The following is a 23,903-nucleotide window of genomic DNA, read 5'->3' on the forward strand; positions in this document are numbered from 1 at the left end:
GTAGCCTCTCCTCATAAGGAAGGTGCTCCAGTCCCTCAATCATCCTCGTTGCCTTTCTCTGCACTTTTGCCCTTCTCTGCAAGACAGCTTTTGTGGATTGTGCACCCTGGGTCAAAGTTTCAGCATGCCACGTTTTCCCCTTAATTCCTCTTCCTCTTGATCTTCCTCTTGATTAAGCCATCTTTCCTGCTGCACGTGTGGCTACTGAATAGGCACTGGAGGAAAATAACCAACCAATCTTCTCGGCTGGCCTGTTGTATAATTTGCATTTTTTGACATCTGTAATTGGCAGGACATTATCCTCACTTTGAAAGAAAAGCTTTCCATTCGAAGCATTGAACATTTTGCTCTGGTCTTGGAAGAGCAGTACAACGTGCTGAAGATGTACCTTCTTCATGATGATGAACTCATCACGCAGGTCAGCTACCATGGTTCACACAGTATCCTCATCAGTGATCGTAGAGGGCAACAGGAAGTATCTGGTAGAAGAGGGACTTCCTGTTGCTAGGTTTGAGTGCTACTGTTTTGATCCATTAGAACCTCCTGTGCTTGTCCTGCTTGTCCATCTGAACTTGTCCACCATCAAAATGTGTCTGAAGAGGTGGATTATGGGGGATTAGTAGGCTGCGTTGGAACACCAATCACTGTAAACCTGCTACTTTTGCTTTTGCTGCCGCCCACCATTTTAGATAGATTATCTGCCCACCCGCCTTTTTGTGAAGTTCCCCAAGCATGTTTTCTCCCCTGGCAGTGATGCTGCCCACCATTTCCCTCATCAAAGTTCAAGGGCACAATCATTATAGTATACCTGTTTAATGAAAGTGCTCTTTTCCCTTTTAAAACATTTTGTATGTTGAAAACGCAAAGTTACGAAGTTGCACATGAGGGTAGCATGATGGGGCGTTTGAAAGGGGATGTGGTGGAGTATTGCGATTATTAATATCACATTTTTATTTATTATATCACTGATTTAAAGGAGGATAGGAGGTGGAGAATTCTTTCTATTGTTAAATTGCTGTACTGCACTGGAGAAGAAAGAGGGGGAGGCGGTTGGACCACTGAGGTCTGCTATAGAAAGTCACCAGCAATCTCTCCTGAGGGTGAGAACCAATAGAAATAGACAGGAGCAAGGATACATCAGCCAATCAGATTGCTGTAAAATCAGCATGGCTGTGGAGATTCCTGTCTTTGTGGCTTCCAAGATATGCATGCATGGCAATCAATCAATCAAAGTGTTTTTGTGCGAATGAGCCAAAACAACACGAATTATTTTCAGAAGCTTAACATACTTGCAGAACATTTTGAAAGGCACCAAGCAAGCAAAAAAATGAAAACAGATCTTTTTATAACATCCTGAAGACTTTATAATTGTGCTGTGCGGAAGGGGCCATTAAGATATATTTAGTAGCTCTTGATTTGTATTTGATAGGTTCTCCCCCCCCCCTTTTTTTTTTTTGAGACGTTCTTCTGTACAACTGCTGTCTGGCTGTGGGTAACCCAAGTTGCATCCAGGGAGACTATAACATTTAGTTTGGCCCTTTGAAAAGAGTATGGAAATTTCAGCTCACCTAAATTGCAGCAGTTGAGCTGTTGTCAGGGGTGGGATTCAGCCAGGAATTGTATTAGTACTGAAAGACTTGTACTGGCTACCTATTGGTTTCCGGGCACAATTCACCTTGGTGGTTCTTATCTTTAAAGAACAAAGTGGCTTGTAGTCAGGGTACCTGAAGTGTTGCTTCCGCCCATATTAATCAAGCAATCAATCAATCAATTAATTAATTTTGTAGGCCGCCTCATCCCCGAAGGGCTCGAGGCGGCTCCCAACACGGCTGTTCCCAACAGCAAATAATACAACATAAAAATTAAGCCATTAAAACTCAGCAGCAATTAATAAATAAATTAAAACAACCAGATTGTGTAAACACATATATACACAGGCGCCCGATCTAAGGCCAAAGAAAAAGAAAAGGAAAAAGAAAAAGAAGGAAGGGGAGGAGATAGGCAGGGCCCAAGGTGGAATTAGGGCCCAACCAGATGGTCCAGGCTGGCAGTTTTGATTTATTATCCAATAAACTGGTTAAGATCTGCTTCACCACACCTGCCTTCTTCAGAGATGAGGCGAATGGCAACCAGAGACAGGGTTTTTTCAGTAGTGGCACCTCACTTTGAAATGCCCTTTCCCTTGAGGTCCACCAGACACCTATGGTGCTTTCATTTAGAGCCAGGCCAAATGGTTTCTGTTTACCCAGGCTCTGAACTAATAGGTTGATCTTTAACACTATTATAGTCTGGAAACTGTTACTTTAAGCTGTGGTATGTTTTTATGATCTTTGTTTTTATGATGGGCTTGGTTTCTTAAGACTGGTTTTAATACATACTTTTTAATGTTTTGTTATTGCTATTTGTTATTTTGTTAGCCATCTCGGGCAGGTTTCTGGAGAAGAGGCGTTAATGTTTTATTAAAAATGAAAAACAGCTGCCTTTAGGAATCTGGATTCGATGTCTAATGCCAAACATTTATTTTTTGTTTTGGGGATTTTTTTTTCAGAATCATGGCACCACAGTGATGATTCCTTTTCTTCCCCTCATTTTAGGTAGTCCAGAAGAAAGAATCTCACAATTACCGATGTCTCTTCAGAATCTGTTTTATACCCAGGGATCCACTGGATCTACTGCAGCAAGATCCAGTAGCTTTTGAATATCTCTACTTGCAGGTGAAGTGATAATGCATCATGTGTCTGACTATAGCCCTGTCTGCCTTGGTTTGGGTCTTTAGCCACACCTGACAGATTCCTGACAGGTACTGCTCACGTTTTATTCTTCTGTAACAACTGTGGTGCCTTCACATCCCATTGAGAAGTTCATGTTGATGACTCTTCACAGTCATATTCTCATGGTTCATGTCATTACCAGCACAAATGGTGCTTTTCAAATCTGGAAAATACTAAACTAATCTTACAGCAATCAACTATGACTTTGCTTGGATGGATTCTCAAATGTACAGCTTCTGAAAACCTTAACCCAAAAATGTTTAAAACAAACTTTTGAACTCTTACTTCAGTTTTATTTGAATACCAAACAGGAAACAAAAACAATTTATACATGTCGTAATGTATACATCCAGAAATAATGGTGTCAAATAAATTAGGGCTGTGCATGGTATTTTGTGTTTGGTCATTCAGAGTTATGATTCATTATAGTTTACAAGTCACTAGAGTTTCAGTATCTGTGAAGAAAAGATATTGTGACTTTGCAAGTTTGACAGTTGGAAAGAACAACTGCTATTAGAATGGTTATTAAGCCTGCTACTATTGTCAAAGGCTTTCACGGCCGGAATCACTGGGGTGCTGTGTGGTTTCCAGGCTGTATGGCCATGTTCTAGCAGCATTCTCAATGCTGCTAGAACACGGCCATACAGCCCGGAAACCACACAGCACCCCTGCTAGTATTGTTTTAAAAGGTATTTAGAAATATGGGAAATCCAGAGTGAGCTAGGTGTGACTAAATTCATTAAAGTCGATGGACATTAACTTTTTGTCTAGTTAAAATTCACAAACCTAATTTTGTCCGAATTGTATCTATCTTTTAGATATCACATAATTTATCTATGAGTAAACTGTAAATGATCTATGAGTAAAATACACAGAGTCCTGACCAGAATAGCCCCAGATTAGCCTGATCTCGTCAGATCTCAGAAGCTGAGCAGGGTTGGCCGTGGCTAGTACTTGGATGGGAGACCTCCAAAGAATACCACTGTCTTGATGCAGAGGCAGACAATGGCAAACCACTTCTGAGTATCTCTTAGCATGAAAACTCTCAGGATTGGTTTAAATCAGCTGTGACTAGATGGGGAAAAAATACCCAGAATCCTGTGTACAGCCCTAGATCAGTGGTTCTCAACCTTCCTATTGCCGCGACCCTTTAATACAGTTCCTCATGTTGTGGTGACCCCCAACCCTAACATTTATCCATTTTACAGATGGAGAACACTGATGCAGAAACTCTTAGGCGACCCCTGTGAAAGGGTCGTTCGACCCCCAAAGGGGTCCCGACCCCCAGGTTGAGAACCACTGACCTAGATGAAACAAATATAAACATCCAGAGGAGAGGAGGAAAAAGTTTTGAATAAGTTCAATTAAATTTGCTGTTGAACTGTTCTTTCAGTTTGAATGTGCACCATTTTAATGAATAACCTCAGTCATCATTTGTTTCCATATTTTCACGGCACGTGCAATATAATCACAACCACAACTAACCTTACTAAATAACTGCAGAAAGCTAAAAGACTAGATATGAAAAGTGCTCCTCATGGGAATGTTTACTGAGGTTGCACTCTGCTGGGATCCTTGCTTCACTGAGTCAAGTGCGCACTGTAGTGAGATGAAGGGACGCAATCAAGGGCATTTCTATGCTCTGCAGCAGATCTCTGTCATTTCAGTGGGGCTTCCACAGGAATCTTCAGAATGTCTAGCACATCTAACTCATCTATCACTGTGGTTTCAGTGGCTTAGTCCCAACTGCCAAAAGTTAGCTCAACCATAGCCTCACCGAGCGATGAAGCTCCCAGGGGGCGTGCGACGCACCGGGCGCACGGATTTGGATCACATGGCGGGGTGCAAAATCCCCCAGCCCCTCCCCCTTTCCCCACCCCCCGTGGCGCCCCCCTGCACCCCCCCCCACACACACAGTTACTTTAGAAAATCAAGCAGGCTGGAGAACAGGCCTTCCTGTTCTGGTGGGAACTACATTTCCCAGGAGATCCTGGGAAATGTAGTTCCCACCAGAACAGGAAGGCCTGTTCTCCAGCCCAGCTCAGTTTTCTAAAGGGAGTGGGAGTGGGGTGCCACCGTGGGGGGGGGCGCCGCGTGCGGGGGGGGAGGGCAAAAAAGCCAGAGTGCGCACCGGGCGCAGCTACGCCTCTGGCCTCACCTCAGTGTTTTCAAAAGGTATCCTTCCTCAGCACGTCCTCCAGAGAAATGAATTCCCATAGCTTTGGCACAACTGCCAAGAATTAGATGCGAAACCTAGGAGATATCGTGTGAATTATCTCTTACTGGATTTTGTACCATTCACACCAGGATGGTGGGTTTGACTAGACCTTGCCTAATACTAGGGCTTAAGCAACCTGGAGGGGAAAAAAATGTCTTGCTCCTTGAATGATCAGGAAATGTGAAAATGGTCAAGTGAAGCTTTTTATGGCACAAAATTAAATAACATCACCTGGTAAATAATATCAAGAGCCATTCTAGTGGTTAAGAGCAGTAGAACTCCAGGTTTGATTCCCCACTTGTCCATATGAGTGGCAGACTCCTCTCTGGTGAACCAGTTTTCCCCACTCCTACATTCCTGCTGGGTGACCTTGGGCTAGTCACAGTTCTTTCAGACTTCTCTCAGCCCCACCTCCCTCACAAGGTGCCTGTTGTGAGGAGAGGAAGGGAAAGGAGTTTGTAAGCTGTCCTGAGTCTCCTTATAGGAGAGAAAAGTGGGGTATACATCCAAACTCTTTTTCTTCATCATCCTATTAAGTCTCCGTGAAGGGGCAGGATATTTTTTCCTCCTTGCACATAAAAAAGCCTTTCAAGGAAAGGGCTAGCTGAGAATATTTTCCCTTATACACTAATTTAAACAGAGTCTTGTCTGGGAATGAGAATTCAAAGCTTTAATAATTCTGAAATGCTAACAGGGCAGGGTCTGTGACTAACTAGTACAACATCTTCTTTGTATCCAGAAAGTCTCGTGTTGAATCAATTTCTGGCATCTCCAGTTAAAAGGATCAGGGAACAGCTTGTGTGAAGGACCTCTGTGTGAGGCCCTTGTGCCATACTGAATGTCAAGACCCTTGACCCCTTGGTCTTGCCATGTCTCCAGGGAAAAACAGGAGGTTGTGGCATCGTGACCATTACTGCTTGTAGCTTGAGTTAGAGCTTTGCTATGTAGGGACGTGCAGACTTATTTGGACTGCCTTTCACAGGGCAGGAGCACACCTGGTCGTTATCTCGCAGAGTGTGGCCTTGGAGAATTGCAGGCTTGTGAATTAATAGCAGGAGATGAAACAGAAGTGTTGCTTAACAATGGAACAAAGTGGGGGAGCAATGTGGAAACTGACTGGATGACTTGGTGCGGAAGCTTTAGTTTTGGCAGAGACCTTTGAAGCGTAACCTGCTTGAACTCCAATCACTAAATCGATTTCGTGTTCACTGAGTCTGTTTATTGAGGAGGTCCATGGAACACAGCACTGACCTGGATAGGCCAAGAGTCTAAGGCAGCTCTGTATGTGTGAATAGTCCAGCAACAGATGCATCATGTGGTCCTCCGGCTCATCTCTTTCAGAACCATTCCCCATCTATGTTTCGGCTCCAGTTGCATGTCTCAATCATGCAGAGGCTGGAAGCGTCAATCCTGTTTTGCACATGTGTGTCTGCCTCTCAGTTTCTCATCATGCAATTACTCAACCACCCTGGCTGAACGTGTGAGACATTTCCATTGCAAAGCACTGTTTGAATGGATTGGGAAATTTAATGTGCATAGCTATACAGCTCATTTATGAGGGCACATTATAGCTTGATGATATAATCATGAAGGGCACCGTTTGATCAGTCACGGGAAATTTGCCCTTGTGTGGGACTCATCATAAACCACCCTGAGACAGCCTATATTTTCCCCTCTCAATAGGACAAACAGTAACTCCAAAGGCCTGCTTGAGGTCAGGAAAACTTGATGGAGGTTGCATTTCACCTTTTAAACCTCACACGCCTATGCCCTACTGTGCTGGAGAGATTCATAACAACATGATGTACCTTACTAAATCAGAACCAGAAGTCCATCTAGTCTGTTCACATCTCCCAGCATCGTACTTCCTTTGCCCCTAAGCAGAGGCATAGCAAGGGGGGAAAGCGCCTGGTGCACCGGTGCATCCTCCGCCCCTTGAACGCCCTGGAACACCCCTGCCCCGGAATGCCCACACCACGCCCCCACAGGGGCACATGCCCAGCGTGTCATGCACGCCTCCGCCACATCCCCTTGGAGCTACGCCTCTGCCCCTAAGTGACTGTCCAGGGTCAACACCTCCGCCCTTGCACCTACCCCAGGAGACTGCAAGCCCCACAGCTAGGGAAAGTGTCTTGTCAGGTCGCAGCAGGGCCTGGCCTTGGCAGCGTCTGCTTGCAAGTTGGCCAGCTTTGAAGGAGCCCAGCCTGCTCTCAGCAGCCTACTCATTGGCACTGACTTTCTTAGAGGAGGTTGGGTAGGGCAGCCAGCTATTTAAGTAAGTCCAGGAGAAGGGCCCAGTGAGCTCACCACTCCAAGGCAAGTATCCATTGGCCCAGGGGCTCATCATTCCCCAGAGCTGGATTGGGGAGGAAGGATTGGCCATCCCTTGGGGAAGCATTTAAAGGGTGTGCCTTGGGAGGAAGAGTCAGATTCATTCCAAGAAGTTGGGAATAGGTAGATGGCAGAGCAGAGTGGGAAAATTGGTCTATTCTGGGGCACTATCCTAGGGCACCTGCCCAATTCAAAGGGACTCTGGAGTTGGAGAGTAAGACAGACCTGGACTCAGACCCAGTGGCGGCAGATCCTGACAGTGATGTGGGAACAATACACACCCACCCTGTCCCTTAGCAGACCATAGAAACTGACTAATAGATTTTGTTGCCCTGTGCTGCTAAGAACTGCTTGGGGGGGAGGGGCATGGAACTGCTTACTGTGAATTAAAGGAGTGCTTTTTCCCCCATGCTGACTGGGTGCTGTCAATTTCAGAGCTGCAGTGATGTGCTTCAGGAGAGATTTGCCGTCGAGATGAAGTGCAGCGTTGCTTTGCGGTTGGCAGCGCTCCACATCCAAGAGCGGATTATCACTTGTGCTCAGCCACAGAAAGTATCTCTGAAATATATAGAGTAAGTGGGTGAAACGTGCATCTTTATATATGATAAAATTTCACATGATTTAAAAAACAAACAAAATGATATCATTAGAGAGGCGCAAGGCTTATGTATTTTTGGTTTGTATGTTTAGAGAACATGAGGAACAGTTCACATAATTCAAAAGTGGCCCACCTTGCAACATAGTACCAAAGTATCACCTTACGTTTAATTCCCTGTAAACACACAAATGAGGCATTCCTCCGTGTGGACATAGGCATCTTAATTTGAGACTTAGGTTCTGCACAAACACCACACTTGGTTTTTAAAAGTTTTCTTCTGTGAGCAAAAGACAGGCAAGGGAGGGGGAGTCCACTGTGCCCAAAGAACGGCCTATCCTACCAGCGGCTCTAGCAAGTTCCAAGCCATCAAAACTTTGCAGATCCAAGGGGACATCCTGACCAGAGACAATGCAATAGCCAGTTTACACTTTGCAGGAAACTGACATCCAGGAGAGGACAGAGTCTTGGGATACAGGAAGATAGATAGCATATAGGGTTGTATCTAAGTAGCATCCATAGAGCATCTAGTTTGCAACCATAGGCAGCATTTGGCGTGGACCTAAGGGGCTTAATACAGGCAGTTGACCAGGCAGAATGGCATTTAAAAACTTCTCACGGGCTCTGTGCCACCAGCCAGACACAGTGAACAGTGGTGTATTTGCCTAGGGGACATAGGGTACCCCATGTCCCCAGGCGCCCCCCTAGTGGAGGGCGCAAAAATTTCAGGTTTGTTCCTGTGTTTTTTGTATTTTAAAGTGTTTTTTCAGTTTTCGGTCTTCAGGGGGCGCAGTTTTTAGGCTAGCAACACCAAAATATCAGGGATTTTTCAGGAGACTCTCCTGATGATATCACCCAAGTTATGTGAGGTTTGGTTCAGGGAGTCAAAAGTTATGGACTCCCAAAAGCGGCACCCCATCCCCCATTGTTTCCAATGGGAGCTAATAGTAGATGGGGGCTACACCTTTGAGGGTCCATAACTTTGGATCCCCTGAACCAAACTTCACCAAACCTGGGTGGTATCATCAGGACAGTCTCCTAAAGATACCCTGAAATTTTGGTGCTGCTAGCTTAACAAGTGCACCCCTAATAGCAGGCACACTCCAAATTTCCCCAGATTCTCCTTTTAAATCCACCTCCTTCAGCATGGGCTTAAAGGGAGAATGCGAGGTCCACAGTTTAAACATTGAAAGTGATGCTGTTTCAGGGTGGGGGAGAATCCACCCCCAAACACCATCATTTTCAATGTTGTTTTAACTGGAGAACTGGAGATAACTGGAGGTGGATTTAAAAGAAGAATCTGGGCTCCCTAGTTGAAACACCATTGAAAGTGATCCTGTTTGGGGGTGGATTCCACTGGAGGTGTTTTGTGAGAGATGATGCTGACATTTGTTTGGTAAATGTTTTGCTAGGGGTGATTTGTGAGAGATTTACATGCTAAATACCCACTTGCACTGTCTTGGAGCTGTTTCTCAGGCTAACAACCTACCTGATAGGGTTGGTGTGAGGTCAAAATTAGGACAGATAGTTGGTGGGGAGAGAGCCATGTATGTTTTGCTGGGGATGGGAGGTGTTTTGTGAGCTGGTGCAAAAAAGCATTGTTTGGTCGTTACGGGGGAGGGTGGCCACCCATACCAGGGGGAGGGGGCGCCAAACTCAGGTTTTGTCCCCAGGCTCCAGTTTGCCTAGATACACCTCTGACAATGAAACATATTCATGTGCTGAATACTTACAAGTTTAGTTGGTCAAATCTTTCCATGACAATTATGCTATTCGATGTTGGGAAATTTAGAGGGCAGGAAATACCACTATCATGATCTGCAAGCAATTTTTTTTCCTCAATGGTTATTTTAAGTACAATGATATAATCTCAGCTCCTCCCCTTTTGTTACAGGAAGGACTGGGGAATAGAAAATTTTATCTCCCCAACATTACTTCGAAACATGAGAGGCAAAGATATCAAAAAAGCCATCAGCTTTCATATGAAAAGGAATCAACTTTTGCTGGATCCCAGGCAAAAGGTAATGTTGCCTTAACTCGTCTCTTGAAAGACTGCCATGATGCAATCCTTTGCAGAATTAAACTAGTCAGAGTACCCCTGTTTGGTTTCACTGGAAAGTTTCTGTGACCAGAAAGGATTTTGGAACAAGGAGTGCAATTGTCTGACTCCCTACTTCCAGCTGTACAAACGTGAGATGATTCCAAAATGCATAACTTTCATCTGTGAGAAAATTAATATCTTAGCCTCCTAATGAGCCACTGGGCAAAGAAACCTGCATGCCTCAGTAATAATCTGTCCCAGCAGCTATCACAAGCATTCATGGCTGGAACTTCTTCTCCTATCTAATCATCCCCTGTATTCCCAAGAAGGGAGATGAGGAATGTCCACCTAAGAAAGACTTGGGTTTTTTCCTTGTTAGAGGGACCAAGGAAGTAGCAACTTTAGTTCTTAATCTCTGGTGTCAGTTGTTTTTTCCTGCTCTTCCAGCCTCCCAGCTGTAGGTCACTGCGGTCAATTTCATGGTCCATGCACAAAACAGCAAATGTACAGTGATAGTTCTCTCTAGCTTCATTCTTCTGGAGGAAAGCAGTCCAGGTGTAGGCTTCTGAAACAGGCACATGGAGGCTATTAATACGTGTAAGCAACTAACTTGGGAACCAGCGCTAAATTGGTCTTTGTAATCATCTTGTAAGCATCTTTGTAAGCATTACAAGTCCTGCTTGTTGTTGTGGGTTGCCTGACACAGGGTCATAATGGCTGTGTTTTCCAGGACACTATAATGCTTCCAGAGACAATGTCATGATGCTGACAAAAATAGCAATTGGTGGGACAAGGCTATGCCATAAGCATCTTTGTGTTGTATTTGCCCTTGCTGCTTAAGGGCAAAGAGACAATTGATTGTCTTCTTTTTCTGTATGTGTCCAGTTTGGGGTGGGGGGCTTTTTTTAGTACTGTGATCAGTAGCGACAAAGCATTGCCATGCAGTTTTTCCTGAACGGAGAGAACAATCCTAAGCAAGTCAACTCAGAAGTAAGTCCCATTTTATTTAATGAGGCTTACTTTCAGGACTGTAACAGTGCAGTCCTAAGGAGAGCTACTCCAATCTGAGCTCATTCATTTCAATGGGTTAGAGCAGAGTAATTCTCCTTACAATTGCACTGCAAGAATGCTTTGTCGGGGCATTCTTGTGTTCAAGGCTGCTATCTAACTCTGAACGTGTGGCATAGTTGTCCCAGATACCAACTGCAAAGTGGCACTTAGCAACTACTCCCACCACTGTTGTATAACGCAGGACATTTCCACACAAGTCAATGAAAATATTTCCAAAATATGTTCTGTTCCCTCTGTTGGTTCACACTCATTCCTTGAACTGATCCCTGGCTGCCATTTTGTGCTTGTTCTGTTTGTTTGTTTGTTTACTTCTCTATGGCTCCAATGCTTCAAAGCCTCATGCTATGATTCTTCATGGGTTGTGCATTCACACACACACACACTCAAAATTTAAAAACCTGATGAAAATAAAACAGGTGAGATGATGGAGCGAACTCAGAAAATGGCGCTGAGGTGGAAGTCCAGGGACCGCAGAGAGGCATGGGAAACATTTTAAGGAGATACGGACAGCGAGCCAAAATGTTTTGAAAACATTTCAGCAAAAGAATCACTGTACTTGAGGATTCATTTAAAACATTTTCCAGGTGAAAATAAAAAGTTTTGGTGCGAAAATTATACAGGACTCCTTAGAGGAAATGTTTTATTTCTTGTCTCAAAACATTTTAAAGTGTCTGTGCAGAAAGGGCCACAGTGAACATCATCCTTTTTCTGGAGGCACTTTTATCCATCGAATCCCTCGCCTTCCAAGCACCTTCATAGATGTAAGTTCAGGTTTAGTGACACCCAGTGCCTCTGAATGCCCATGACTTCTACAGGAACTGGTTATATTAAATTGTTCTTCTGCAAAAATTACAGCACCTTCTGTCGGCAGCCCAGGTGCGTCTGTGTTACCTGCAGATCCTTGGAGACCTGAAACTCTATGGAGGGAAGATCTTTAATGTGACTCTCATGGTGAGGTTTTTATTTATTTATTTATAATAATGAATCCAAGAGAACCACAAACTCTTAAATATATATCTTTGTCTTACTGAGGGACCCTTCTTGCCAAAGCTTTGTTACATTTAGATCCTGCCGTTGTCTTGGCACTCTATTGAGCCATCTTAAAAGCTATTCTTCCAGCTTAGGAAGACTCTCTTCAATGGATGTGACAGTTAAGTTAAAGGCAGCAGTGGCGTAGGAGGTTAAGAGCTTGTGTATCTAATCTGGAGGAACCGGGTTTGATTCCCTGCTCTGCCACCTGAGCTGTGGAGGCTTATCTGGGGAATTCAGATTAGCCTGTGCACTCCCACACACACCAGCTGGGTGACCTTGGGCTAGTCACAGCTTCTCAGAGCTCTCTCAGCCCCACCTACCTCACAGGATGTTTGTTGTGAGGGGGGAAGGGCAAGGAGATTGTAAACCCCTTTGAGTCTCCTGCAGGAGAGAAAGGGGGGATATAAATTCAAACTCTTCTTCTTTAGCCTGAGGTTGGATCCACGCCAACCTCTCTATCACAATTCTTTTCCAGCCATGTGTGTTGGGGCCTGCCAGTGGTTTGTGACATCACTGTGTGTAACAAGGAACACTGCAAGACACAGGGATGGTTTGACTTGTATATTTGAGGTCCAACTCATTCTGCCAGCTGACATTCTACAGCCAGGCTCCTGTCCATGCACAGAGAGCAGTTACAAAAACTGAAACATTGGGGTGAATTCTTGGGTAACCTAAATACATGGCTCACTGATAACTCCTACTGTGACTTCTGAGATATCAACTCCTACTGTGACTTCTGAGATATCAGCAGCATGGCCCCACAACTTGCTTTTTTAAAACAAAGAAAAAAGATGAGTGCTGGAGGTCTCAGGAAGCTGAATTCTATGCACAATTCTGTGCTATCTGTGCACTTATTCAGAAATTGCATCGTGCACCAAACCTTGCCAATGGGTGATTGGATTCCACCTGTGCCATGGATGCTGGTGCGCTCCCGTACCAGCTTTTTGTTCCTGGATAAATGGGTCTGAGGAAGAGCCTCTCTGGCAGGGATCAGAAAGAAATGCCTTTTCCTTGCCAAGGACTAGATGATACAGCAAAGCTGCCAGAGTTCATGGCAGGTGAGCTCTTCAATGCCATTTCCTTCACTCTCCTTCCTGCTTTCTGGCTCGTCACCCTTTTAGTAAAAGCCCTAAAGGTACGGTTGCATTAGCACTGCTCTTCTTTGATAGCAGTTGGTGCAGAGATGCTGACAATCTGCAGGGAACTGAAGCACAAAAGCAGCAGCTATCCTTGGTTCTTTATGGTTTTCTTAGGGCCTCGGCCAGGGATGTTGTTACCTTCCAGTCAGTTTCCAGGAAGGCAGAATGGAGCGTGTCCTCCTGCTTATTAATGAAGCTCACAATTCTGTTTTCTCCGTGTATGGAGAGCAGGATGTGTAGCGGTTCCATCAATCTTATTTTCATTCTGGGCTGCATCCACAAACAGTGGATATTGAGCAATCATTGTGCACTAGCAGTCGATTGCAACCAGTCTGGACATCTTGTTGCAAATGATTGCCACTTCACAACAATATTACAATATCCAATAAGGTGCAGATCCAGTCCTAGCCGCTCTTCCCCTTTGTTTTAATATATTGCAATGCAATCTGGCTGTTAATTAATTTGTCCATTGGTTTTTACCCCACCTTTCCACTAGTGGTTGCAAAAGGCAGCTCATGGCAATGGAAACACTATGTAGTCAAAATGCAGTACAAATCAAAGTCAACGCTAACAATAGTTTTAAAGGCTGCTTCTACATAGCAAGAGTTTTTTGTTCTGCTTTCATCGCCACTGCACATGTGCAAGAATTCACAGTAGTAATGGAACATGTGCATGAGTGTTTTTGGAACCTTCTTCCTGTATTGCAGTTTTCTCTATTCATTCCAAGATACTATAAACCAGTGATGGTTAACCTTTTCGAGACCGAGTGCCAGTAGTGGGATCCAAAAATTTTAATAACAGGTTCCGATGGTGGTGGGATTCAAACAGTGGCGCCACCGCACACACGCACCTCCAGTCCCTATTGGGCAGGGAGGGTGCTTTAGTAACCCCTTCTCGGCACTCAGAAAAAATGAGTAACCACTTCTAGAGAAGTGGTGAGAACTGGTTGGATCCCACCTCTTCTGAGTGCCCAAATTACAACCCACTTATTTATTGCAAAGTGCCAACGCAGCAATTTAACCTGAATAACCCCCTCGAGCAGGGGCCAGCCTGCTGTAGCCTCCAGCAAGTCCCACATGTGCCGCTCTGTGCCTCTCTAGCATCTCTGCCACCTCTCCCCCCGCCCCCGGACAGCAGCCACCTGGAGCACAGGCACTAGGCCTGTCAGCCGAGTCCTCCCTGTTTGCTGAGGTGCACGCACATCCAGTCCAGTGGCCCAGGCCATCCCAGATGTGTGGGAGGGGGAGATTCCCCCCCACATGACAAACTCTGTGCATGCATGCCCACAGAGAGGGCTCTGAGTGCCACCTCTGGCACCCGCCCCATAGGTTCGCCACCACTGCTATAAACTGTTAAGGAGCCTGCCCCTGTCACAGCCAAAAGAGTCCCATGGGCTTATTTATACAATGAATTAGCATCATAGGCAGCAATTCACAGTAAGAAGACCCCACACTCTCAATTTATTAATTTAGATGATAGCCAGAAAGCAATTTTTAAAGAGAGTGGAACTTTTCAGAAATGACCATTTTAAGATCAGAGTGAATCTCCGCGAGTTGACCTGTCTAATAGACCATCCATCATTCTTAACAACTTAAGGACTCATTCGTACATTTCCCTTGAAAAATGCTGAATACAAGATTAGATGAAAGTTGTGTCTGTGGTGCTGAATCTGTGATAAATTTTTTGCATGTGTACATCTTTGTTTGACGTGGCCAATTAATTCTAAGCCGATGCAAGTGACTCTTTTTCAATGTAGCTCCAGGACAGAGAATCCTGCATTGCCCTGTTGGTGGGAGCCAAATATGGAATCAGCCAGGTTGTGAATAACAAGCTGAACATCGTAACCACGCTGGCAGAGTTTGCTAATATTAGCAGACTGGAGCTTCTGGAAGAATCAGAGAAAGTGAGCATGGTAAAAATCTACCTTCAAGATATAAAGGTAATTATGGCTTTCATAGTTACTTAACCTACCCATAGATCAGTGGTTCTCAACCTGTGGGTCAGGACCCCTTTGGGGGTCGAACGACCCTTTCACAGGGGTCGCCTAAGACTCTCTGCTTCAGTGTTCTCCATCTGTAAAATGGATAAATGTCAGGGTTGGGGGTCACCACAACATGAGGAACTGTATTGAAGGGTCACAGCATTAGGAAGGTTGAGAACCACTGCCATAGATGGAAGAGGTGCTTCTAATGTAATTTTCCAAAATCCATGGCACTCAGTTTTAATAATAATGAGTACACAGAAACATGTTTAAACCAGGTGAGACCCAGAAAATTCCAGTTAAACTGATAGAGTCAACCTCATGGAGAATTAGGTTCTGTGATCCGGATTTAGGAAGGGTTCATCTTGTTATCCTGAGAAACTAGTTCAGGGTCTATATGAATATAGAGCTACAGCCAGACTGGCTCTCAAAGGTCGTGAGTACTTCTTTATGGGTTATAAAAATAATCCATCTGCAAGATAATAATTGCCTCAGTACTAATTTATTCTGTTTGCTTATACTTTAATGTGTATGATCACATATAGGATGAGAGAAATCAACAGCTTACCACATATAGGATGAGAGAAATCAACAGCTTACCACTGATTTATGACTTTCAAGCCCTTTTCAGGCTCTCAGCTCTGGAATTTCTCAAGTGGTGATTCAGTCACTGAATATCTGGACCAGAGGCTGAATCAAGTCTAAAGGTGTATTATCACATAGTAATTATCAGACGTTCTGCTGGGTTAATAATAGGGACATCTTCTATATCCAATGACAGCAGTTCTGTGGCTTGGATCCTGCCTACAATTTCCATGATTCCAAAATTACCCCTTCCAAAGACTGAAGTGTCTTTATTAAGGCTTTGGAGCTGTGTGACTGGACACAGACCGTTGGAATTCCTATTTTTGCTACGTTACATATTTTCAGATGGGGATGATTCCTGAACATCAGGACGAATTTGTTTCACTGAGATTCATCCTTTCCTTTTCGTAACCACAATACCTATTTATTGTAATGTTTCCTCTCCCATCCTCTTTAGGTTGCATGAAAAACAGGGGTCCCCAACCTTTTCCAGTCTGTTGGCAGCTTTGGGATTCTGATTCAGGCCCTTTCCATACATTGTTTTCTTCCCCACCCCCTTTCCCTTTTATCATAATGTTTGTTCACAATCAACCCCTCGAAACAATTCCTGGCCTCCGTTTTGTGATTTCTTCCCCTTGTTTGAATACATTGTCCAAATGATGTTACCATGTGTCCAGGCTCGGCCACAGTGCCCAGACTTGCCCCACTGGATCACGCATGGGCTGGCACCGTGAGAGATGGGAAGGCTGCAGAGGAGCCTCTTGCAGGGATGGTGGAGGCCTTAGAGGTCTTATTCAAAGAGGAAAGCAAGGGAGAGAGGAGTTTTAGGCCCATCAGGACCCGCCCGCCCACAGCTGAGGCGGATGTGAGAAATGGGCTGGGGAAGCAGCTTAGACCAGGCAGCCCCCCCCCCCGCCCCCGCACAGCTGAGGCGGATGTAGGAGATGGGCTGGGGAAGCAGCTGGGACGAGGGAGAGAAATGAGAGGGCAGAAGGGATATAAGGAAGTGGGAAAGGGAGAGTCAGGAGCTGCCACAGCAGCAGGGAACGTGGGTGGTGGTGTGAACATATAAGGGAAAAGGACAACTCAATAGTGGAAGGAGGGAAGAGGACCCTGGAGCCCAGACCCCCTGCCAGAACCTAGAGCACTCTTTAGGCTGGTCCCCACCCTTTGCAGAAACAGGGTGGGAGTCTTTCACACAGGCTGGAAACACCTCTCCCTGTGAGGCCACAGGGGAGAGACAAACCCCTGGAAACTCCTCTCCCTGTGACTCAACAAGGGAGAGAGAGAGGGAGGGTGCGAACTCTCAAGTCAGCCAGGGGAAGGAAGGCAGAGAGATCTGCTAGGAGGAGGGTGGCGTTGGCAAGGGCTGCCACGTACACCAGGTGCCTTGTGGGAGCGGTTGTTTCTTGGCCCCTTGGGCCAATTGGGAGAGTCACCGTCTGGAGAGACTAACCCCCAGGTTAGGGTAGGAGGAAAGGATATGCCGCCCAAAGGGCCCGGGTGAGGAGGGGGAACGCCACACCGTGTTTCACAGCGTTGTGCTGCAATTCTCTGGCCTTTCCATAGTCCATCCTTCAATGATTACCCTCCCCTCCCTCCAGAAGAAACTGAGTTCAAATGCTCCAGAAATAGGCAAGGGTGAATAGAGAGTGAGTAGAGACAATGGCGCCGAGGAAGAAGACCAGGGACAGCAGAGATGTGTGGGAAATGTCTCAAAGCAACCACGCAGCCCAGTGAAGTCACTTCAAAAACGTTTCAACTAAGGAATCATTTTAAAAGGACATTCACTTAAAATACTTTGAGGCTGCAAATAAAACATTTTGGGAAACTAAGTGGGTAAAAACAATGCTGAACTCTACAGAGAAAATGTTTTATTTCCCACCTGAAAACGTTTTAAAAGATTTGTGCGGAAAGGGCCGCAGAATTATTGGCACAACCACAAAATGGCTGCCACAGGAAGTAGAGCCAAGCAAAATGTTTGCTTCAGGACACAGAACCATACACACAGACAAAACCCTCATGCAGGGGAGAAGGAGCGGTGATTTTTAAAGTACTTTCTGAAAAAGGATTGAGAATAAAACCAGCAGTGCCACTGAAATCCAGGGGCCAATCAGAAGTCTTGCTGGGCAAGAGACCCGCCTGGCCCTACCACTTGGTGGCTGGCATTGTGCTCATGGGCCCCACTTTGGAGATCCATGCATGAAAATATATGCTCCTGTACGTAGCAGATACCTGTCATACCCAGGTAAAATTTATATTAACATTTTATACCTGTATGCATAAGAAAAGGTAAATGAAGCATCTGTTACACATTTGTGTGGGTACCTGCCTATGCAAATTTTTGTCATATTTGAACTGAGTTTATTATTTCTCCCTCTGACAGCTGTTGACTCTGATGCTGGAATCCAGCAGTGCAAAGGATCTGACCTGTCTCATTGCTGGCTACTACAAGCTTCTGGTGGATCCAACCCATTCAATATTTGTTTGGGTAGAGGGAAAGCCCCAAACACACCGCTACTCCATGGAGGAAGGTAAAAACTGAAGTGCTTTTAAGAGCAATGAAACCTGAAAGAAATGTAATTCATGGAGGAAATAGCTGTGGCTACATCTCTGATTCAGAAAGGCAGATCATTGGTTGCAGTCATGGTGTCCCCAGCAGTGGCATAGCTAGAATGGGCTTGCAGGGGGTTAGAGTTTTGGGCACTGCAGCATTTTCCTCAGGGACATCCCCAAGTTGGGTGGAGAAGTGTGCTCTGAAGTTCCACATTGCGAGGCATGTGTCAGGCAGATTAGGACTACAGCATATGGAGAAAGGGAGCGTAGGCATTATCCTGGCATGTTTCCCAACCTGAAATGGCCCCATTAGGGGCTACACTGCTGGTCTGGCTGTTATGTTTCCACAACAGGACAAATAGCATCCTTCCCAAGACCATTCCATTTCAAGAAAACAGTGTAAGGTGGAGGTATAGAGGTCCTGTTTCCACACACCATACCCCCAATCTGAAATGAGTCCCCTTGTATCTGAGAAGTGTTACCTAGCTTAACAGGGGGAAGGATTTCTTTTGGAGTTAGCAATGGGGAAGAATAGCTCAGTTTTGCAAATACGTTGGGGAAAGAGCTTAGCATGGCAGACCTTTGGCGAAAGCAATTTAGCTTGGCAGAGCTTTAGGGAGATAACTCACTTGTCAATGCGAGAGGAGGCTAGGCTGGAATCTTTGAGACTATGTATATGGGGAAATATGGCAAGGAGCGTTCCGCAGAGTAACCCAAGGAGTCCAAATCAAGTTTAAAATGTTTATATAAATTTGGTTTCAAACACACATATAGGAAGATATGGAGGCACATACACACAAGTTCCTAGAGATATTAAAAGGTGAGGAAAAATAGGTTTGGATGATAGAAAGGGATTTGGGAAGCAGCAGGGTGATTTACCTAATGGTTCCAATGCAGCTGACGAAGTAGAAGGCAGGCACTCTATGCCAGCACAGAGATCCCGTAGAAGGACGATATCGTGTCTCACACCAACTTGACTAAGGGAAGTTCAGGGTTAGAAATGAGCAATATGAGTTTATAAGATTGAGCAGGGTTTTTTATAGGGAATTTGGAATCAAGCTAGTTTGGCGGGAAAAGAGACCCTTTGCATTAGTTTTCATTTCATGCAGCTGTGCTGGGTTGTAGGGCTGAGCTAATTAGCAGCTCTATCTATTGTCCTAACCCAGGGGATTGGGGGCCAATTGTTTCCTTTGAATTACAGTAGAAACATCTGTGAATTAAGGTAAGGCCAGCAGAGTGGAGGTTCTCTGGCTATTGTCAGCCAATTCCTAGCTGAGGAAGCAAGATTACATCAGGCATGGGAGCACTTAGGAAGTTTTAGGAACAGCTGAAGGGAAGGAAGGTTGCAGCATCTCAATTCAAGGGATAGTTCACATTTACAACTCTATCAACTGTAGCTCTGGCTTGGGTGTGGACCTCAAGGAGCAAATGAGTAAATTTATTTTCTACTGACTGTTTCCCATTTCTTAGGCTTGCTTTTAGCCTATTTCATCCTGCGTCACACCATATATCTGTTAACATTAATATATCAGAAATATATCTCACATATACATTCTATCCATAAATATCCCGGCTTGGATGTGTGTTTTAAGATGTGGGGTGGAGGGGATACATAACAGAAGCAAGGAACTTCAGAATGTATCTATACTCCTAACCTAGGTACATCTCTTGGAAAAATGTAACACGTTGTTAAGCCCTCTGAGATATCCAGCTAAGGCTCTTCAGAGGCAATTGAATTACAATATTACAATTATATGTTCAACATATAAAATAAACAAAAAGGGCTAAGTAAGCAAACTTCAAAATACATACATTTTTTTAAAAAAAAATCCCTTACAATAAATTACAATGAATAATAACCGATAGACCTCACACACCATAAAAATTGTTTTGCTATAATATACCGTTGGAAGAATATACACAAGCTACAGAACACTACGTGTATTTTGGCTGCCTTCCTCAGTGTTGCAATAAAAATAATCAAAGTAAACAGCTTCTGATGAATTTAACAATCATTTAGTAATCACCACATACAATTATATCCAAATATCTCATATACCAGGAATGTCTCCTTCTGTTTAGTACGTATTGCAGACTCGAAATTGAATTATGAGTATTTTTACAGTCTGTGTTCATAAGGTTTCTTTGAAGTCCTTTCACTGATGTATGAGATGTATGCACATAACCTGATCAATTAATGGATAGTATATTATTTGAATGAGCATCCAACAGCATTCAAGACTGATTGTCACATGATTTCTTCTTTGCATCTTTCAGGAGTTTCATATTGATTGTTTCTAGCTCTTCATGTAAGAACTGGCCTGTTTATACCAGTTTTTTAATTATCAGATTTAAGAAATATAGCTAATAATAGCAAATAGATCTTAGATTCTGAACTATTTTAATCCAATATCAGAAGTTTCTCTAAATTTGATAAGGGTCTTAAAGTAATTTTACCTACTTTTCTTAATAGGATTCTCAATAAACTGTTGATTTGGTAATATTCTATTAAATAAATTTTGATTTTTTAAAAATTATTTACAGTATTATCAAAAGAAACAATTTGCTTATCATTAATCCAGAATTTATAGGTACTGAATTAAGATCTTATCTGTTTATAAATTCACCATCTGTTGTATTGTTCAGATCAGCAATAAAAGAAACCAATGGTTATTTCGTAATTTCAAGTTGGGGTTCCCGTAGATGAGCTCATACAGTGGGTGGTTTACAATCATTTGCTTTTATCATATGTTGTGTGTGTGTTTTCAATTGATTTTTATAAAGTTTGTATCTGTATTTGCAAATTAAAAAACTAACTAGTAGCCTAAATTGCAAGCAAGACCAGTTCACAGCATTCTCTCCCGACTGCATTGCAGGGTATGAATCTCGAATATGCAGCGACTCTGAAGAATCTTCTGAATTGGATTCCTCCCTGGACCGGTTTTCAGACACACACTCCCCAAAATACAGCTGTGTTGGCCCCCTGCAAGAGGAAGAAGGAGAGAACGAGGAGCTGGAGGAGAGGGAAGCCCTGGACGACCAAGAAGTGCCATTCTGCAATGGATACGATAACATAAACGATAGCTTATCAGAGGCCTCTGACTCAGCCAACACAGAGAGTCGGGGGTTCAAGACCAGCGGTTCGAGTGATTCTCTAGATGCTCTGGAAGAGGACGATTTAGAAGCGTGTTCTTCAAGCAGGCCTTTCAGTTTTGGTACACCCACTCTCCAGGACCTCACTAGCAGTGACAAGGCATTCTTAGGAGCAGATTATGAAAACAGAGCCACCTCCGAAGATTTCTTTTCTTTCCTTCCAATGCCCAACGTCTCCAATTCTGCTCTTGTACAGTCGGATGCGGAATTCAAAAGGGAAAGCGAAATAAATGCCGTCGTTCTGGAGTCCAAGCTGGCCGAGAACGATGCCATGGACTACTACAGTATCTGCGCTAACATCTCTCCAGCCAGCAGTGGGGAGAAGAACACCCACAGTGACGGCACAGAGGGGGGCTCTTCGCAAGACCTGTCAGCTGAGCCAAGTGCAGATGAGGGAAGGGGCAGGCAAGAGTCAGGTGGCCTCGTCTTGGCTCCTCCCGCGGGTTTTGGGGATACCAGTTCGGAGGATGAATTCTACGATGCCGCAGAACGGGTGACGCCAACAGAGGCTCGAATAGGTGAGTCACGGAGATTCCGAGCTGGGGTGAATCTATGGATATTTATGTCTATAATATCAGCGTGCCCTTTGGCATCAGCGCACCTCTCAGGTATCTGTCCTTGGAGTTAGTCCCTCCCCTCCCTTGCATGCCACCCCTCCCTCCCCTCCCTTGTATGCCACCCCTCCCTCCCTCCCCTCCCTTGCATTCCACTCCTCACTCCCTCCCCTTCCTTCAGTCACTCCCCTTCCCTAGCTGGCCATGTGCCTTGTTGCTGGCTCAGGATGGCAAAAACCTCTCTCTGAAGTTCAACTTGGTGTGGGACAGCCCACTGGTGGTGCCAAGGGGCCGGATGGTGGGCAGAGTTAGGTGAGGAGCACAGACAGCGTAGCTGCAGCGGCCAGGAAGACAGGGATGGTGCTCACCTTCAAGTGGTGCCCAGGGCCCTTGCAATCCTTCCATACCGTAGATACGCTACTGATTCTGAGGGAAAAGATGGTTATTATCTGAGGGATAAGATGGTAACCATCTAAGAATGGATATCAGAAAGGCTGCTTTGACTAGCAGGTGGCTCAGTACAGCCATTCTGGTTGAATCTTAGTTTTGGAGATTCACTTTCACTTTGCCTGGAAGAAGTTCTGAACAACTGCTTAGTCTTTCAGACGAAGCAACCTTCTTCCAGCCTAAGGAGCCTTTCTGCAGCTTCAGCAGCACTTCTGTTCGAGGAGGAGCCACTTAACTTTGGAGAAAGGCTTCAGAGCTTGTTTAGTGGAGCAATAGGATAAGTTAGGCATTTTTGAAAGATTTCGTATTCATTACCTATATGCAAAACACTGTTTTCTGTCAGCTCTTTCATATGGATCTGTTTTATGTCAGCATGGTGTAGTCATTAAGGTGTTGGACTAGGAGCTGGGAAACCCAGGTTCAAATCTCCATTCATGCCCTGGAAGCTTCTGGATGGTCTTCAGCCAGCCACACACTATTATTATTTGAATTATTATTTGAATGGGAGACCTCCAAAAAATGCCGCATATGTCATCTCAGTAGTTATTCCAAGGACACTTTAAGGGTAGGGTCTATATCAGGGGTGTCAAATTCGTGGCCCTCCAGATGTTCACGAACTACAATTCCCATCAGTCCCTCCCAACATGAGCATTGGCTATACTGGCAAGAGCTGATGGGAATTGTAGTTCATGAACATCTGGAGGGCCGCGAGTTTGACATCTGTGGTCTATATGAATGGGGGCTGATAGATAGAGGTTCCCTATAGCCAGTTGGTGAGTCTAGTCTGATTCTTACAAAAATGTTGCCTATGGGCTGGTCTCTCCACAGATACCTTTGGTGCCCCTTGGGGATGATTCTCATACTCACAGCACCTGGAAACTGGGACTCCACAAATCCAGACACGGTTGCCAAGAAACTGAGACCATTTTCTAGGAAATCGGCATTCTCTGAGCGAATTCATGCCCTGAATGTTGAGGCTAAACTTGTCCTTACCACTGAGTCACAGGAGGGCTTTCTGCTAGTTTGGTCCCATGATGAACTGATCATAGAATTATGGAGCTGGAAAGAGCCATAACATAGGTGTCAAACTCGTGGCCCATCATGCTGGCAGGGGATGATGGGAACTGTAGTCCAACATCTGGAGGGCCACGAGTTTGACACCTGTGACAGACATTTAAATTAGATAATTAAACTAGACATAGGGGAAGATGGGTAATGTGTCCCCAATAACTGGTTTAATCAAAAGGCTCACACACACACAAACCCCCCGCCCGCCCCACCAAAGGAGTATTCTGGTGACTGGAACTAAATTCTACCCCTTCTTCTGCCTCTGAATTTTTTTCCAGGCTACTTCCCCCATTCAGTTAGTTTTCAACCAATAAGGAAGTACCTGTGCTTCTGATGTAGTTTACGCCAGTCAGGGGATGAG

General features: G+C 44.7%; 1 protein-coding gene and 1 long non-coding RNA gene across 2 annotated transcripts in view; one reads left to right on the forward strand and one right to left on the reverse strand.

Moving 5' to 3' along the window:
- Nucleotides 1–23,903, reverse strand: part of LOC125436125 — a 513,530-nt gene that overhangs the window by 358,489 nt on the left and 131,138 nt on the right. The gene's annotated exons all lie outside the window — the stretch shown is intronic.
- The window catches only part of FRMPD1 (FERM and PDZ domain containing 1), a 90,456-nt gene that overhangs the window by 63,551 nt on the left and 3,002 nt on the right, over nt 1–23,903 (forward strand). The window contains exons 9-16 of the mRNA XM_048502755.1: nt 293–418; nt 2,595–2,714; nt 7,756–7,892; nt 9,810–9,936; nt 11,883–11,978; nt 14,955–15,137; nt 18,151–18,298; nt 21,197–21,991. Coding sequence (XP_048358712.1) covers nt 293–418; nt 2,595–2,714; nt 7,756–7,892; nt 9,810–9,936; nt 11,883–11,978; nt 14,955–15,137; nt 18,151–18,298; nt 21,197–21,991 — 1,732 coding nt within the window. The remainder of the gene's footprint in view (nt 1–292; nt 419–2,594; nt 2,715–7,755; nt 7,893–9,809; nt 9,937–11,882; nt 11,979–14,954; nt 15,138–18,150; nt 18,299–21,196; nt 21,992–23,903) is intronic.

This window comes from Sphaerodactylus townsendi, linkage group LG07, assembly GCF_021028975.2.
Source record: "Sphaerodactylus townsendi isolate TG3544 linkage group LG07, MPM_Stown_v2.3, whole genome shotgun sequence".
NCBI lineage: Eukaryota > Metazoa > Chordata > Lepidosauria > Squamata > Sphaerodactylidae > Sphaerodactylus > Sphaerodactylus townsendi.